General features: G+C 38.4%; 1 protein-coding gene across 1 annotated transcript in view; it reads left to right on the top strand.

Annotated features, from left to right (window-relative positions):
• LOC114665743 (kynurenine 3-monooxygenase) overlaps positions 1-17,368 on the top strand; it is a 64,510-nt gene that overhangs the window by 21,405 nt on the left and 25,737 nt on the right. Inside the window, exons 4-9 of the mRNA XM_028820361.2 lie at positions 2,380-2,469; positions 8,998-9,046; positions 10,558-10,645; positions 12,863-13,028; positions 13,833-13,904; positions 15,783-15,904. Coding sequence (XP_028676194.2) covers positions 2,380-2,469; positions 8,998-9,046; positions 10,558-10,645; positions 12,863-13,028; positions 13,833-13,904; positions 15,783-15,904 — 587 coding nt within the window. The remainder of the gene's footprint in view (positions 1-2,379; positions 2,470-8,997; positions 9,047-10,557; positions 10,646-12,862; positions 13,029-13,832; positions 13,905-15,782; positions 15,905-17,368) is intronic.

Raw genomic sequence — 17,368 nt, 5'->3', positions numbered from 1 at the left:
CATTGGCATTTTGTCTAGGACTGAGTCCTACCATGGGCTTGATACTCTAAGGAAAGGTTCCACCTCTAGGTGGACCTCTAATAGATAAAATGGGTTTTACAAATGGGTAGATGAATGTTTAAAATTGGGGTAGGTTGGTGGAGCAGGGTTTAGCACTACTATCTAAAGACCCCATAAGCCGAGTTTCAGCTTCCAACCCAGTCACTATCTGCATCGAGCTTTCTCTACACCTGCACATGTTATTTCAGTTGGATAGGATTTATTTATATACAGGTCAGGTTAACTAGTTATCCTAAATTGACAGGCATGAGTAAGGATCAGTATGTGAGTGTGCATTTCATTAGGGTGGCACCCCTCAAGAAATAATCCCTACCTTACATCTGATTCTGCAGAAATTGGCTTCCCACCACTCTGAATTGGGATGAGAGGATTCAAAAGATGGATGGACTTATTTTCAGTTATGGACTCATTTAAAAAATCAGTTATCCCAATGCCAATAGACATGAAGTGTATAAGATGTGGTTTTTGGAATATGATAGGAAGCATTGTTTGTTTTTTACTGTGAGTGAAATGATTTGCACAAAATTAAATTTTTCAGTGAAACTCAGTGTTTTGCTACAGGACAAAAAAAATTGCAAAATAAAATGCGAAAACTCTAGCCGTTTACAGATGAAGTGTCTGGAAATGTCGTCATGCATTAATTCTGTATTTAAATAAAAATTTCTAATGTGGAACAAAATTACCGGAAGGGTGCAGACCCTCAGCTGGGATAAGGCGGTTGCTACAGTATTGTGTACGATGATGTGTTTTGGTGAGGAAAACATGCAACGTGTCACATATTTAGAAGATGTGCTGCACATCTCTTGTGGGATGTGAAGAAAAGACATATATAGAATTGTTCTTTTTGGCGTGGTATGGATTATGTGCCTTACATAGCTGTGGAAAAAACACAGGTAAACACCGAAGGATGAGCAATTCATTAGGGAGCAGAGTTCTTGGCTTTCATCCCAAGAGAAAAAAAAAACTTTAAAATCTCGAAAAACTCATTGGCATTTGCTAAACTGCCAGTGAAACAAATTTTAGTGTCAGATTAGCAAAACTGTATGTGAATCAGATCTCACCTGTTTCATACGTCACTAGTGAATAGTCTTTTGAATGGATGGGTGGATGGTTTGATGGTCAGAATTATTTTAAAATATGCTTTCATTTGGAAAAAAAGCAGCTGTCATTCTGGTAAGGCGCCACTTCATTTCTGGTAATTCATTACCTCAGTCATTCCTTTTTATACAATTGTTAGTTTGTAGTTATTTGAATATAAGAACTACATGTAAGACTGGGCACACTTTACCTTTCTTTTCTATGCCAGCCCATTAAGATTTGGTCCTGCTTGTTTATACTGTATATATATATATATATATATATATATATATATATATATATATATATATATATATACTGTATATATAAATAGATAGATAGATAGATACTTTATTAACAATGCTTTGTACAATGCTATATACTGTATATTCTGCCGTTCTTTATTTATTCTGTAAGTGCCTTGAGCATGGGAAAGGCGCTATATAAATAAAATGTATTATTATTATTATTATTAATCCCAATGGGAAATTCACGTAAATATATAGCGGACTCAGAAAGCATTCACTTTGTCATTATGGGTTATTTATTGTAGATTGATGAGCAAAAATGGCAAATGTATCCATTGAAAAATTAGATCTACAACACAATAAATTGTACAGAAAGTGATAAGGTCTGAATACTTTCTGAATCCGCTGTGTCCTACTAATCCATTGGACCTGAGTATGTCATTTGAAGCAATGGTGTGTATCACGGTTTGTGTTAGAAAAATAAATAAAAAAAATACTTAAGGTGGGTTACCAGCTCATTTTCATTACCCCAGTACTGTACTTGGAGAATTCTATGACATGGCAGTAGGAGCTACTGTAAGTATTCGTATTCACCATTTTAATCTTTTTTTAAAATCATTTCTGTTCCTTCTATTCTTGGCTTCTTTGCTACACCTAAATGACTAGGCTGTATTATTATTATTATTATTAATATTAATAATAACAACAATAATAATAATAATAATAATAATATTGTGGTGTGTTGTGCTTATCTAAAGCCAATGCCTAGAAACTTTTGTGGGAACAGATCGAGCAGGAAGTATTGGTTATCATTAGAGACAACCTTTCTTTAATTGTCCTTCTTTAAATGTCATTTTTTGAATGTAAAACATTCATTTAGTGGAGCTAATTTGCAAGGAAAATTAGTAGATGTTGCTGTTGGGCTTAAATTGGGTTAGTCACCCCCGATGCAAGTGATGTTCTTCCTGTTCTTTATGTCAAAATCTATTTACAGATTGTGAGCAAAGGCATCCCAATGCACGCCAGAATGATTCATTCTCTTTCTGGGAAGAGGACGCCAATCCCCTATGGCAAGAAAGGACAGGTAACCAGTGTTCTTATTGAAATTAATATGATCTGGATGTGTGGTGAGTTATAAATGTTATGAATGTTTAGGCATGGTGGTGCATTAATAATAAGAATGATGCATTAATGTTACAGTTTCATCCAGCAAAGGTACATATACAGTACTTCACAAAAGCTGACAAGCTTACATCCTGTAAGGTCCAATCATTTGAGATGGGTTCAGCAAATATAATGACTGAGTTACTCAAAGTGTAGTGAGGTGTACTGCATTGACCACCCATCCCTATAAATACGAGGGGGGACCCAAAAATAACCGGAATTTTGTTGTTGTTAGGTTGGTACTTGTAGTACATGGTTGGGCCGCTAGGGCGATCTAGTTACACTCCTCACAAGTCAGTCTGCCAAGTGCCATCAGTCTGGAAGGTTGTGCTTGTGTTCAGTGAATCTTTTTGTAAAAGTAGGTTGCGCAACAGTGTGAGAAGGAAACGCCCTGATTTGTGGGAGTCGGGCGATTGGTTCTTTCATCATGACAACGCTCCATCTCACACTGCTCTCAGCATTCACCAATTTTTGGCAAGAAACGGTATGACAACCCTGAACCACCCACCCTACTCACCGGATTTAGCTCCATGTGATTTCTTTTTGTTCCCTCGGATGAGAAAAGACTTGAAAGGAAGGCGTTTTGCTGACGTCAAAGAGGTAAAACAAGAAACAACCAGAGCATTAATGGGCATTACTTCAGACTAATTTAAAAAATGTTTCGAACAATGGAACAAACGTTTGGATAAGTGTATTTCCGCCAATGGAGAGTACTTTGAAGGAGACTAATTGTAGTTTATACAGAAAATTAAATTAAACACATTTTAAAAATATTTCCGGTTATTTTTGGGTCCCCCCTCGTATGTCTCTTTTCAGCCCTCTTCTTCTGTATCAGATTGCTTTAGTTTTTTCTGTTCTTTGGCAGTTACATAGAAATTTCTGTGCTTTCCAAGAAAATAGCTAAATTCAATTTCTCCTCATGACTTCACATACAATAATTTACAAAGAACTGTCATCATCAGTGATTTGTTGTTGGAAAAAAGTCTGTGTAAATATTACACAAGATCTATGGTGTCACCTAGTCACTGCCATGATTAAGCAACATTGTTTTCTTGAAATCAGGCAAATTTCCTCTTTTTCTATTCCTCTTGTCATAATCCCTTTTTTCCTTACATTATATTTGAAATATCTTAGAAATTATTTCTCTATTAGTACTTCTCACTCTGGCTGAACTAGCTAGATGTCAGTGACATTACTCTTTTGTGCCAGACAAGTGACTGCCCAAATTCAGTAAAAGCACCATTACTTAAAAGATAACATGCTTTCAGAAAGAATTCATATCCCTTCATTTTTTACCAGTTTTCTTATGTCGGTGACTTAAGCATTTATCCATCCATTATCCAACCCGCTATATCCTAACTACAGGGTCACGGGGGTCTGCTGGAGCCAATCCCAGCCAACACAGGGCACGGGTGCAAGGCAGGAAACAAACCCACCGCATGGCACGCACACACACACCAAGCACACACTAGGGACAATTTAGAATCGCCAACGCACCTAACCTGCATGTCTTTGGACTGTGGGAGGAAACCGGAGCACCCGGAGGAAGCCCACGCAGACACGGGGAGAACATGCAAACTCCACGCAGGGAGGACCCAGAAAGCGAACCCGGGTCTCCTAACTGCGAGGCAGCAGCGCTACCCACTGCACCACCATGCCGCCCCCCTTAAGCATTTAAATCCACTTTTTCTGTCATCAAGCTACCCTCAATACCCTGTTGCAGGTCGAGAGATGACACAAGGGGAGACCAAAACTATTTGGCATACCAACCGGTCATAACCCTGTTTATTTCGTTATCACAAAAAAAGAGAAAGTAAATCTTTAACAAAAAAGTGCGTTTGGTGGCACTGCAAAGATTGGCAAGTTGCCGTTGTGTGAAAGCTTGTGTGGCGTCTCTGTGACCTTCTTCGAGGCTTGTCAGGTCCAATTTGAGACACCACTTCCTGAGTCTGTCTCTCCTTTATACTAGCTGGACTGGAAGGGGTGGGGCTTCTTTGGTTCCATTGCCCTCAAGGGGTGGTTTCACGAGTCTGTGAGGGAAAAGGGAGACAAGATTTTTAGTGATAGCATCACCTCTTGTCCCGAGGTGGTACCACATACCTTAGGTGAGCCCTGACGGCGATCCTCAGGCATGCATGCGTAATAACCCCCTAAGACAAATTGAAAGCAAAATTTTAGAAATATTTATAAATTTCCTAAAAGTGTTAACACAGCTCCGATCCTCTTTGTCAGTTATGTCCCCTTGGTTTACATACCACTTTTCTTGACATGTTCTGCGACTGCCCTCCTCTCTGTAATGGTCACATATATTTCATATGTTGCTGAAATCAGCAACAAGGTATGACAGATTAGCTGATATCTAAAATTTCTTGTAAAGTAATATGTTACACCTATGTAATATTTATCCTGTTGCATTTTTGAATTTCAGCTCATTTCTGCCATTTCCTGAACCTCTATTTCCCAGCACTGGTTTAGAGAACAGCAAATTCTATAATAGTAGTTTCAAAGAAATCCGAGCCTGTGCAGGACACCAGTCCATAAAAGGATACAATGACACACATACACACGACATATCATTTTGTTACCTGTTTAATCTAGATCAGGGTCGCGGGGCTGCAGGAGCCCAATTCAGCTAGCACAAGGCAGGAACAAACCTTGAACAGGGTGCCAGTCCATCGCAGGGTGAACACCCACACACACCCACACCCTGGTCACACACTGTGGTCAATTCAGTTTCAGCAATTCATCTAACCTGCATGTCTTTGGACAGTGGGAGGAAGCCAGAGCACCCAGAGGAAACTCATGACCTCACAGGGAGCACCCGGGATGGGAACCTTGGTCTCCTTAGTACAAGTCACCAACATGCCACCTTATACACACACATGGGATTTAGAATTGTCAGTTAACATAATACAAATATCTCAGGGCAATTTCAAAACAAATACTTCTACTAACAATAATAATAATAATTCTTTACATTTATGTAGCACATTTCTCACTACTAAAAGTGCTACAGCATAGGATCCAGGACGCAAGGCAGCAGATACAGCACTTGAAGGATATATGTAGGTAAAGATTTGAAAGCAGGTTTACTAATGGAAATCACTTCCTCACCATGCCCTCATGTTACTTTAAGTACAAAAAATAAAATAAAATAAAATAACAGCCTAGCAGTTGTTCAAAGAGGCACACAGTGATGTGATTTATAGCTAAAGATTTTAAATCTGTCATTCTCATAAATTCATTAGACGGGTATTGGCTTTGTGTTGCCGTGCTCCTACAAATAAAAGGAGTTATTTTATGGTGACACCACTGATCATAATGTCATTAATTCATGGGAAGTCATGTCCTCCAGATGGAAAATTAATTCCTTGTAGACTCTGCAAACATTATTAGACCAAAAGTGGCTTTTATTTTATAAAAGCAATGACTGTTTAATGCATTTCATGAAATAAAAAATAACAAGACTGGCAATTTGGAAATGACATATTTATTAATGGCTGTAAATTGCAGTGAGAAAGCAGTATTTTGAGACAGTTGTAAATCAGATAGTGTCCAGGATGGCCGCTGCCATTAAACAGTTACAGAAGAAAATATGAAAATAAATGATCACTTAGAGCACATCTATACATCTATCTTTTTCACAGAACGAGGCATTTCAGTTTTAATTCTGCATGTGCTCTTAGATACTATCTATTATTATAAAGAAAATATGAATTTAGTAGACCAAAACAAGGCAAAAATATGAACATCAAGTCCTTTTTGTATTAACAGGGCTGAGCTGTGTTATAAAAAAATGTATTAATTTACAGTAAAAGCATGCCTTAAGGTTAGTTCAACTCCACAGCTGACATTAACCAGTAATTTGAGATTTCACCTTGGGTCACATTCACTTAGTCTATTTGATATTCTTTGAAACACAAATTTGATGTTCAAAAGCACACACATTTAATCGCCCATCTGAGAGTGTGGTTATATTTTAATAACTAATAGGAATGCTTTTTGCAATTTCTTTATTTCTACATTTTTAAGGACCAAATTTTAACCCTTCAGAAATTTTTAATCATTTCACAATATTCAATACATATAAATTGTTTTATCATGACAAGTGTCCACAAAAGGAACTTCATACTTCAAAGGTGCTTTTTTGAAAGGTGGACAAGTTAATCTCAGAAGTAGTTAAACTATTATCCTTGTTTTACATGCACACCCCACAACCTTACATTTGAAATCCACATTAAACGTCTAAAATACCTCAGCAAAGTCCAGAAGCCTTCAGCTCCAGAGCTGTTATATCCTACAGCTTCCACAATTGCTGACTTTGAGAGGACTGCCTTAGAATACCTTAACAAAGACCAGAAACCAATATTCTTCAACTCCAGACTAAAACAAGCAGTTTTACCTATATCCCACAGCTCCCAGGATCACTGCCTTTGAGGGGACTGCCTTGGAATGCCTTAACAAAGTCCAGAAGCCCATATTCTTTAGCTCCAGATATGTGACCTATATCCTACAGCTCCTGGGATCACTTCCTCTGAGAGGACTGCCTCAGAATATTTTAGCAAAGGCCAGAATTCAGCTTCAGCTTCTGTCAGTTTATAGAACACAGCCTGCTCCCAGATCACACTACCTTTGAAATGATTTTGAGCAAATATGCCTAGTTTGGACTGGTTACCATCAAAAGGCTTGCAAGCAATACTCTAACAGAGACCAGGAGAGCCTTCTCATCCCAGGCTACTATAACCTTCAGCTCCGAGATCTCTATCTCTGAAAGAGTTTGACACCTGAACGAGCACAGCTTACTATATTAAGACTGATCACTTGGGGTATAACTGTTGATGTCAGTAAACAAGGCAGTTTCAGTGAGATAATGCCCAAACTTTCTTTCATTTATGTTTATTTGCAGAGAATCCAGGCATATCAAACACTAGAAGGTAACATAGAAGTTAACATACAACCTGAACGATTCAATTTAATGTCAATACAGCAAGCTTTGCATCAGTACAACCATAAAAGATGTCAGTGTAAATTGAGAGTCATTTCGACTTAATCCAGCTAAGGCGCTCTTTAAAAGTACACACCATTGCTGAGCCTTTTCCCTCCAGATAACTGTTTCCGTTGGGTTGCATTTACATTTAGTAGGTAGAGCTGTACTTTCGTTCTCTGAGAGCACGATGTTTCGTTGTGCCTTCAAAACTCTCTCACATATCTTCTCTCTCATATAACCATCATTGTGTCTCATGTCTCTTGTATCAAAAATAACATATCGTTAAGTACTCTCAACACCCAATTTTTAATACAGAACCTGGAAAAGTGATAAATTCCCTTGGTCTGGTTGCTTGTCAGTTAAGTTATGTTTACCTAACTATGAGAAACATGTTGAGAACGATGTCCCAAGCCCCTTCTTCACATCTTCTTACAAGTATATACACACTGGTTAGTTTATCTGAGCTCAAACATATACATAGATAAAATAATAACACTCTTTTTAGTATTTGCTTTTTCATTTGTATATCCCCTATCCACCTTATTTGCATACTTCTCCACCCCAGCATCTTATCTCTTGACAAACATCATATGAGTCGTTGGTCATGTGGCCCCCTCATGAGCGATGAGTTAACAGCACCGGCCTGCTGTTCCTGTTACAGAACACACAATAGCTTTCCCTTTTTGTTCCATTAAAAGCTACTTCTTATTTAAAAAGTCCTAAAATAAAAACATACACAAATTAAATATTACAAATCATATCAAATGTAGAGAAAAGCCAAGCAAAATGACACCTCTTATTGGCTAACTAAAAAGATTACGATATGCAAGCTTACATCTTGCCTGAAGAAGGGGCCTGAGTTGCCTCGAAAGCTTGCATATTGTAATCTTTTTAGTTAGCCAATAAAAGGTGTCATTTTGCTTGGCTTTTCTCTACATTCATAATGGCTAACACGGTACAACACCGTAGTACTACAAATCATATTAAACAAATTCTGTGAATGTATGTGAATTTCCCCTTGGGATTAATAAAGTATCTATCTATCTATCTATCTATCTATCTATCTATCTATCTATCTATCTATCTATCTATCTATCTATCTATCTATCTATCTATCTATCTATCTATCTATCTATCTATCTATCTAAAAAGCACTATTTTTTATCTTTTTTTACACCAATAGGAACAATGTTGTTATGGTAGACTCATTCTGTGTTTCCTTTATTTCTAATTTTTAAAAACGAAATTTTAACCCCTCAGATATGTTTAATCCTTTGACAATATTCAATGAATACAAGTATTATAATACCAGACTCGGGGACCCCTTTTGTATACAAAAACACATTAGCGCTCTAGCATGATGAATGAATACTTTAATAATAATGTTGTTTTATGTCCCATGTGGCACTCAATTTATAGTGGCACCCACTGTCTGTTAATTGTAGTTTCCTTACATTTTAGTACATTCTCTCCGTGGACAGAGCTTACTTGAATAAAGAACTTTTAACAGGTACGTTTCTAAGGTTACTTTAATGGAGAGTTTAGCTGGATTTGCTTTAAACAAGTTGGGAGGTCTGGTTCAAATGCACTTGCCTTAAATTGTAGAAATTTAAAATAAAATCAGGGTTTTGAGGAGTCAGAGCAGGTCTTCTGGGATCAAACAACTTTGAAAAAAGAAAATGTAGAAAATGAATGAATTAACTAACTAATTAATTAATTTCGCTGTCCACTCATTTCCTATCCCACTTATCCAGTTCATTATTACTGGGAGATGGAGCCTACATTAGCTGCTTTCTGCACAAGCCTATAACCAAACATGGACAGGGTGCCAGATCATAACAGGGTTCTCTTACATACACACCCACCTTAACTTACTCATATAGTCTACTTGGCACTCACATCTTTATATTGTAATCTGACAAAATTCAACATGGATGCAGGAAGAACATGTAAATTCCACGCAGGGCTCCAGCCCTGTCTGGGATTCAAAGTGAGGACTCCAGAGTTGTAAGGCAGAAGGCCGAAACTCTGTGCCACTATGTTGCCCATGTGTGGATGAAAAAATGTACACACACAAGTGTTTAAAAGTAAGAAATTGAACTTAATCATCTATATATTTTTTAATTTGTGTAATCTAATTTCAGTGTGTTGGAGGCTGACAAACACCCTAGATGCAGCTGGCCTGAACTAACCTAAAAAGGGTACACAGGAATAGCTTTAAAACAATATATATTGTGGTGTGGCTGAGTTATAGCCCAGACTTCAATCCAATTGAGAATTTGTGGTTGGATTTGAGGAAGGCTGTTCATTCATGATCTCCATGAATGGGGAAAAATGGCAGTGTCAAGATGTGCAAAGCTGATAAACAACTGAGCACACAGTCTCAGGGCTGTCAGGGCTGTGAAAGGCACATTTACTAAATACTGACTTGAAGGGGATGAATACTTATGTAATAACTTACTTTTCGGTTTTATATTTATAATGCATTTGACCACTTTATGGATATCTGCTATCACTTTGAAATTAGAGTTGTTTTCTGTTAATATAGTAAATGCCAGAAAAGCCAAATTAAATCTACTGTGATTCAATTTTCTATAACAATAAAATCTGAAAACTTCTAAGTGAGAGAGGAGTGTGAATATTTTTATAGCCATTGAAATTGCTTTTCATTTGTATAGATTGTTTTGAGACTTGCCTTTTCGTATTAGTCTCTAAACTTTCAACTTTCTCCTGGTACTCTTCATTGCTATGGCTTTAGATTTCTTTATCTGCTGTGCTATCCTGCTCATTCTGTAGAACTGATACTTTATTATAGTGTTGGTTGCCCTATGAAGTTCCATACAAAAAGCCTGAAGTGATTTATAAAATAAAGATTGAAGTCTCTAGCATCTCATGGCTTTAAATGGGAAAAACAGTTACAGAAAATGGATGGATGCCTGAAAGTATAGCACCTTCTCTCTCTTGGCTCTTGCTGTGCTACATGAGGCAAACTGAGATACACACTTTTTGTTTCTTTTAAAGCTGCTGAGAAATATCCCAACGCATCACTGCACTTTGGACACAAACTATTGGATTGGAGTTTGGAACCAAGGTTAATGACATTCCGCAGGTAAACACACTTTAATGGAAGTCACTACAGTACATAACAGCAGTTACTCATTGAAGATCGGGTATGGTGTGCTTAGCAAACTGCTCTTTGAAGTCGGTGATAGCACTGGCTACTGTAGTGTGCTGCTCAGCATTTTAATTTTTTGATTTTTTTTTTATATTGATGCTAGTAACACTTTAGTTTAAATACCTGAATGTTAATTATTCTTTGCAATATGCCTTCTTACGCCACATTACAGATACCCTGTTTACACTCAGTATACTTTTGCCTAATTTTGTTCTACTTAATTGATATTTTCTTAATGGCAGTGGATAACAGCCAGTTATACATGCAGGATTATCATTTCATATAAGCAGTACCTTGTTCTGTTAAAATGTTAAGATTTTTGGATATCCTTTGACTAATCGTTGCTATTAATCCTTTTTCTATATCTGTTTAATAAGTCATTGTGCCGCTGAAGGGTTGACATTGATGCTGCCCACCTTTTCCACTCTTGTTTTTAATGATGGATTTGTCTGTATTGTATTTTATCTAGATGAGTTTATGAGATGTGGAAAAATCATTATGAAGCACTGTATAAGGTCAAAGTAACTCCATTTCAATTATTATTAAAGAGAAAAACAGAAAAAAATACTTTTTTTAAAACATGATTAAACATCCAGGGTTGCATTATAACCCAAAAATTAACACAGCTGACTTACAACTCCAGAGTCCTGTTTGCATGTTCTCCATATTGGCACTGGTTTTTCTACAGGCCTCCAAACCATAAAAATGTTTGTGTTAGGTCAATTAGTGATTTCAGATCAGCTCAATGTGTCCCCGTCTAGAGCAGAATTCCATCTTATGTCTTATGCTAAGGCTTTAACCAACCACCATACTCACATCTCTGTAATAAAATAATAATAATTTGCATTTATAGAGCACCTTTCAGAAACCCAAGATCGCTTTACATACAGAGTAGTAAAAAAAAAAAAAAAAAAGTTCATAAAAGAGGAAAGTTTTCAGTTGAAATTTAAAGGCGGAGAAAGAGGAGTAATCCTGGAGAGACTGAGGAAGAGAGTTTTAGTTCCATTGAAGGAACTGCCTCCCAGAGTGGAGACAGTAAGGAGATTACTGCTCAAGGACCTAAGAGACCAACAAGGAGTGTAAGGAGCTAGGAGCTGAGTGAAGTAGAGGGGGCCAAGGTTATGTAGGACTTTGAAGGTGAGAAGCAGAATCTTGAATTGAATCCTTGATGGAACCGGTAACCAGTGAAGCTGGGAGAGAACAGGGGAGATGTGAGCAAAACACTTTGTGTGGCTGCGAAGTATATACTGTAGCTTCTGTATAGATTTTGCAGGGAGGCCAATGAAGAGGGAATTACAGTAATCAATACAAGATATTATGAAACAATGAACCAGAGTTTGAGCATTATTAAAGGACAGAAATGGAATGGGGCGGGCAATGTTAAGGAGATGATAGAATGAAATTTTAGAAAGAGACCTAATGTGTAGCTCAAAGTTAAGTGATGAATCAAACAAAACACCAAGATTTCTGACAGCAGGAGCAGGTCTGACAAGTATACCATCAACAGAAACAGACACGCTGGATGCCTTAGAAAGTTGGGAGTTTGGGCCCACCAGTAACACTTCAGTTTTATTGGCATTAAGTTTGAGAAAGTTATTTTCCATCCATAGCTTAAGATCAGTGATGTAGTCAGTGAGTGTGCTGGGAGGCGAGACTGTACTAAGATATAACTGTATATCGTCTGCATAACAGTGGAAGTTAAGGTCATGTCTGTGAATAATCTGACTCAAAGGAAGGATATAAAGTAGAAAAAGTAATGGCCCCAGGACAGAACAATGAAACAAGCCAGTTTGTAAATGAATGAGTGAGCTAACAACCCATCAGTAGCATCTGCTAATAGCATCCATTATCATCTCAATCATCCTGAAGTCTAATTAAATTGAATAAAAGAAAAGTTTATTTATCATAAAAGTGTGAGTACGTCATCATCATTATCATCCGTCTATAGAGAATCACTAAACAGAGACTTTGAACTTTGTGTGCTCAGATGGCTATTAGATGAATTCTAATCTGGTTTTACTCATTTCATCTGATATTTGACAGAAAATAATAAAAATATGATATAGTTGCAGTTTGCATTTTATAAATTATGGAAGCAGGTAGGCTCATACAGATCCTACAGATTTTGTTTTCTTCTCTGTATTAATAAAGGTCTGATGAATCAACTAAGGAGGCAACAAGTGATCTCATTGTAGGTTGTGATGGAGCCTTCTCAGCTGTCAGAAAACAGTTCATGCGCCAGAGTCGGTTTGATTACAGCCATACATACATTCCCCATGGTTATATGGAACTCACTATTCCTCCAAAAAATGGGAAAGTAAGTATAAACTTGCACGAGAAACAATCTACTGGAAATGATTAAACTAGATAGTTTAATGGTGAGGTGTTAGGGGAATTAAACAACAAACAGTTTCCCAAGAGTGATTTGAATAGTGAAAATGTGGAAGACTGAAACCAGTCAAACCAGCCCCATAGGGCACACCTGAATGAATAAACAAGATGCTTTGTGAGGAGACGATCTGACTGAGCGTGATCCTCCATCTGAGACATTTCATAAGCCACATGACACAGCAGAGTGAAGACAGAAGCAATGCAGTATATACAATAAATTGAAGTCTACATTTATATTGCTATAAGATCAATTTAATGGATACTGTCTAAAGTTTGGTCAGCAATTATGATAATTTGAACATTGTTACAAGTTTCTGTATTATCGATTCAATGGGTAGGTAATAAGTAGGTAATTCTCCAAATTTTGTCAGCAATTATGAATAATATAAAAAAGTAAAGCCTGTACTGTTAAAAATGACAAACAGATTTAACTCTGGCACAAAGTGTCAGCAGCTGACACAAGAATGGCTTAATCCTTTCATATTGCATCTTTCATAATCAGTTTCCACATTCAAAATGATCAAATTATTCACATTTTAATGCTCAGAGGCCCATCATTCTTACTTATTCATAATCATAGTCCTATCATTGAATGCCTGGTAACTAAATCGGTTGTGCTGTATGTATTTTAGTGGGCCTAGTTAGGCAATAAAATATAAACACTATTTTTGACATTTGACAAGTTCCAATTCAGAACAATAAGTATGTAATTTAACTTTTGTCTTTAAAGTTTGCTATGGAACCTAATTTTCTTCACATTTGGCCAAGGAACACTTTCATGATGATTGCTCTACCAAACCTTGTAAGTGTTACCTCTTCTTTGTTCTGTTATGAGTTGTAGAAGTATTAGTAATAATGCTTAATTTACTCAGTCATGTGAGCTGTATTTATATGAATCAGTTAAGCTATGAAGCACATCTTTTAGGACACAGTAACAAATAAGAGCAGCTTGAGAATACTCACAGAGCCATGGGGAGGACATGCGAATTCCCACAATTAAAAAAAATTCTGACTGGGCTGGAAATTAAACTGGAGCTGTGAAGAAGCAGCACCTCACCACACCACATCAAACGCTGCACACATTTACCCTTGTGGAAAGCATACTCCCAGACACAGACAGACAGACACCAGAATGTCCAAAACACACTTCTTTATTTCCTCTTTGCACCACAATGCCTTCCTTCACCAACTCTTTCTTCTTCTCTTTCTCTTTCTCTCTTCTTCTTTTCTTCTCACCTTTGACCTCCTCTCTCTTTCTCTCTTCTTCTCCTTCTTTCTCTTCTTCTCTTTCACCTTCGACCTCCTCTCGCCCTCCTCACAAGCTTCGTCTTCTTCCTCCCAACTCTGGCTCTCTTAGTGGAGGGAGGCGGCCCCTTTTATTATGACCCGGATGAGCCCCAGGTGCTCCCCCTGACATCCCTTCCTGGTGTGGCGGAAGTGTCAGGAGAGCACCTGGAAGCACACCGGGTGCCCTTGGGATTACTTCCGGCAGCACTTCCTGGTGTGACGGAAGTGCTGCCATCCAGGACTCCCTAACTGTCCGGGCGCCCCCTGGCGGTGGCCACGTCTTCTCACAGTGGTGAGTGTCCTGGCTCCATTCCTGTGGCCCCCAATTAGGCCCGGGCGGCTGCCCTCTCGTGGCCGAGGAGAAGTATTGTCCAACTCGGGGACTGTCCAGGCGTCCCGACTGGGCAGTGTCCCCACTCATCCGTGACACCCTGTAGACACTATGAACACCAGAGGTCGCTGTTGCCCCTTTAAACCCAACAGACAGATGCGCAGACACAACGTAAAAGCATGAAGAAGTTCTTGTAATTCTTTTTCCTTCTTCACAGTGCCTTTCAAGCACCACAGCCACCATAAACAATTAAACAGTAAATCAACACAATTGTCTTTCCCCTACAATTCCCAGCAAGCTCTTTCCTCCTCTTCCCTACTCCAACTCACTTACTGGGTTCCCACCAGTCCTTTAAATAGTCTTTGACCCGGAAGTGCTTCTGTCCTTCCAATCACATGACTCATCTGCACTTCCGGGTCAGATGGAAAACTTAATTTCTTCTTCAGCTTAGAAGTACTTCAGGGCTTCCATCCTCATGACTCGACAGTACTTCCAGGCTATAGGGGAAGCACGACTCCCACGGTCCTTCCGTAGCAACCCCTGGTGGCACCCACGGCACCCAACAGGGCTGAAACAGCAAACTCCAAGTCCCAGGATGCCCTGTGGGAATCCGGGGCACCGTTATACACCAGGGGAGCTGCCAACTAGTGTCTGGGGGGAGGCAGTCTCCAAAAGTAGCTGCCTCCCCCCATCCTTTCATTCTCGGGGTGTCCTGGCCAGTTTGAGCTGCTGGCCGTCCATCACAAAACATAACCTTTTTTAAGTAAATTAGAAAATGTGCGAATGAAGTAATACATCTGTCCATCCATCCATCATCCAACCCACTATATCTTAAGTACAGGGTCACGGGGTCTGCTGGAGCCAATTCCAGCCAACACAGGGCCCAAGGCAGGAAACAAACCCCGGGCAGGGCACCAGCCCACCGCAGGCCGCACACACACACACACCAAGCACAAAAGAATGCTGTAAGACTGCTAGTGTTGAAGACTGCAGGTGTGTCAGCCTCATATAAATATTTTTGATATTCTGGTACTAATCCTGTTGATCCCTTGTTTTTTGTAGGACAAGACGTTTACATGCACTCTTTTCATGCCTTTTGAACATTTTGAGGAAATCACAACAGAGGAACAAGTGTTGGCTTTTTTTCAGAGATACTTTCCTGACGCAATTCCTCTTATTGGAGAGTAAGTGTGTTACAGTGTATTGAAGCTAAATGTTTAAATGATTAATTTTACACTTCAAGTGTCATGATATTTCATTTTCTAATCTGCTTAATCCAAACTAGGGTTATGGGAAGGGCTGGTGGCTGTCTCACCTAGCACAGGGGACAAAACAGGGACAAACTCTGGAACAGTCCATCACATTGCAAGCACACATACACTCACACAGCAGCCTAATAAAACCTTTTTGATTTTTAAAAGAAATTCTATACTGTTTTCCCTCATAATAATGCAAATGAAAGCCAGTATAACTGTTGATCACAGTGGATTTTGTTGTTGATTTCACTCACCTCCTACATGATAAGACCACATGAAAGCTGGACCTGGAAATGCGTGTTGAGCAACTGAAGAAGCTCGGCACCTTTGTGGCTTACAAATGCATCAGCCTTGCAAGGCATCTCTTTATATCAGTGCAGTTATCTTTTCATTTGTAATTTTATTGCTTTTGAAGAGAATATTATTCTGTAGTTTAGCATAACCTTTGATTTTGGGGCTATTGTGACAGTATGTCTTCTATTAACATTTGTTAGAGATACAACATTTGAAAATGAAACCTCTCACAGCCAGTTTAACAGGATAAACTGCTAAAGAAATGCTAAACTTCAAAGAATTCTCTTGAAAATGCTAATTATGCAGTAAAACAATAAAAAGTTTGCAGAAGGGTCAGGATGAGGAGAACAAATAACAAAAGGGAGGACATAGCTGAATGAGTGACGGACAAATAAGGAATTAGTTTTTTTTTTTTTTCTCTTTCTGGTTTACCATATCTAACCAGAGTTAACATCTTATGGGAATTTTCACCCAAAAATGAATTTTTTACATATTACTTACCCCATGTAGTTTGTGATGCTAAAAATTTTAAACTTTGTTTTCATGGAGAATGGAGATAAAAACATTTTCTGATAGAATGGGCAGCTAGTGGAAACCAAACCCCTCTACATTCGTTTGGCCACAATTTTGGTAAATATGCATGAATTTTTGGGAGTTTCGACGAACTCTGCAAAATGCAACTTAGTCAATAGGGAAAGAGAAATTGAAGTTGTTTTGAGTGGATTACAATGGTACAATGGTCTTTTAAGTGTCTCTGAGGGCTAGGGAAGCATCTTCCAACTATGTTGGACTGATTATTGTGGCCAAAAATGGGACCTGAGCTGTGAGGCAGCAGTGCTAACCACTGTGCCACCTTGACCCACATATACAATTATACTTCAAGAACTTTATCCCTCTCTGCATTGCCCAAGAACTAATCATTATGACTAACAGAGCCAATGATGCAAGGGATCAGTATTATATACTTGGGGAATGTCCCTATCACTATCCAATCTGTGCTTCATAGCGAGGAACATAATATGCTTAATTCGGCAGTGAAGACACAATGTACACTGAATCTGTGCAGAACAATGATGTGTTCTTATCCTTTTGCTTATG

The sequence above is a fragment of the Erpetoichthys calabaricus genome, chromosome 15 (assembly GCF_900747795.2).
Source record: "Erpetoichthys calabaricus chromosome 15, fErpCal1.3, whole genome shotgun sequence".
Lineage (NCBI taxonomy): Eukaryota > Metazoa > Chordata > Cladistia > Polypteriformes > Polypteridae > Erpetoichthys > Erpetoichthys calabaricus.
The sequence above is the reverse complement of the archived record's forward strand: the minus strand, read 5'-3'. Positions and strand labels throughout refer to the sequence as shown.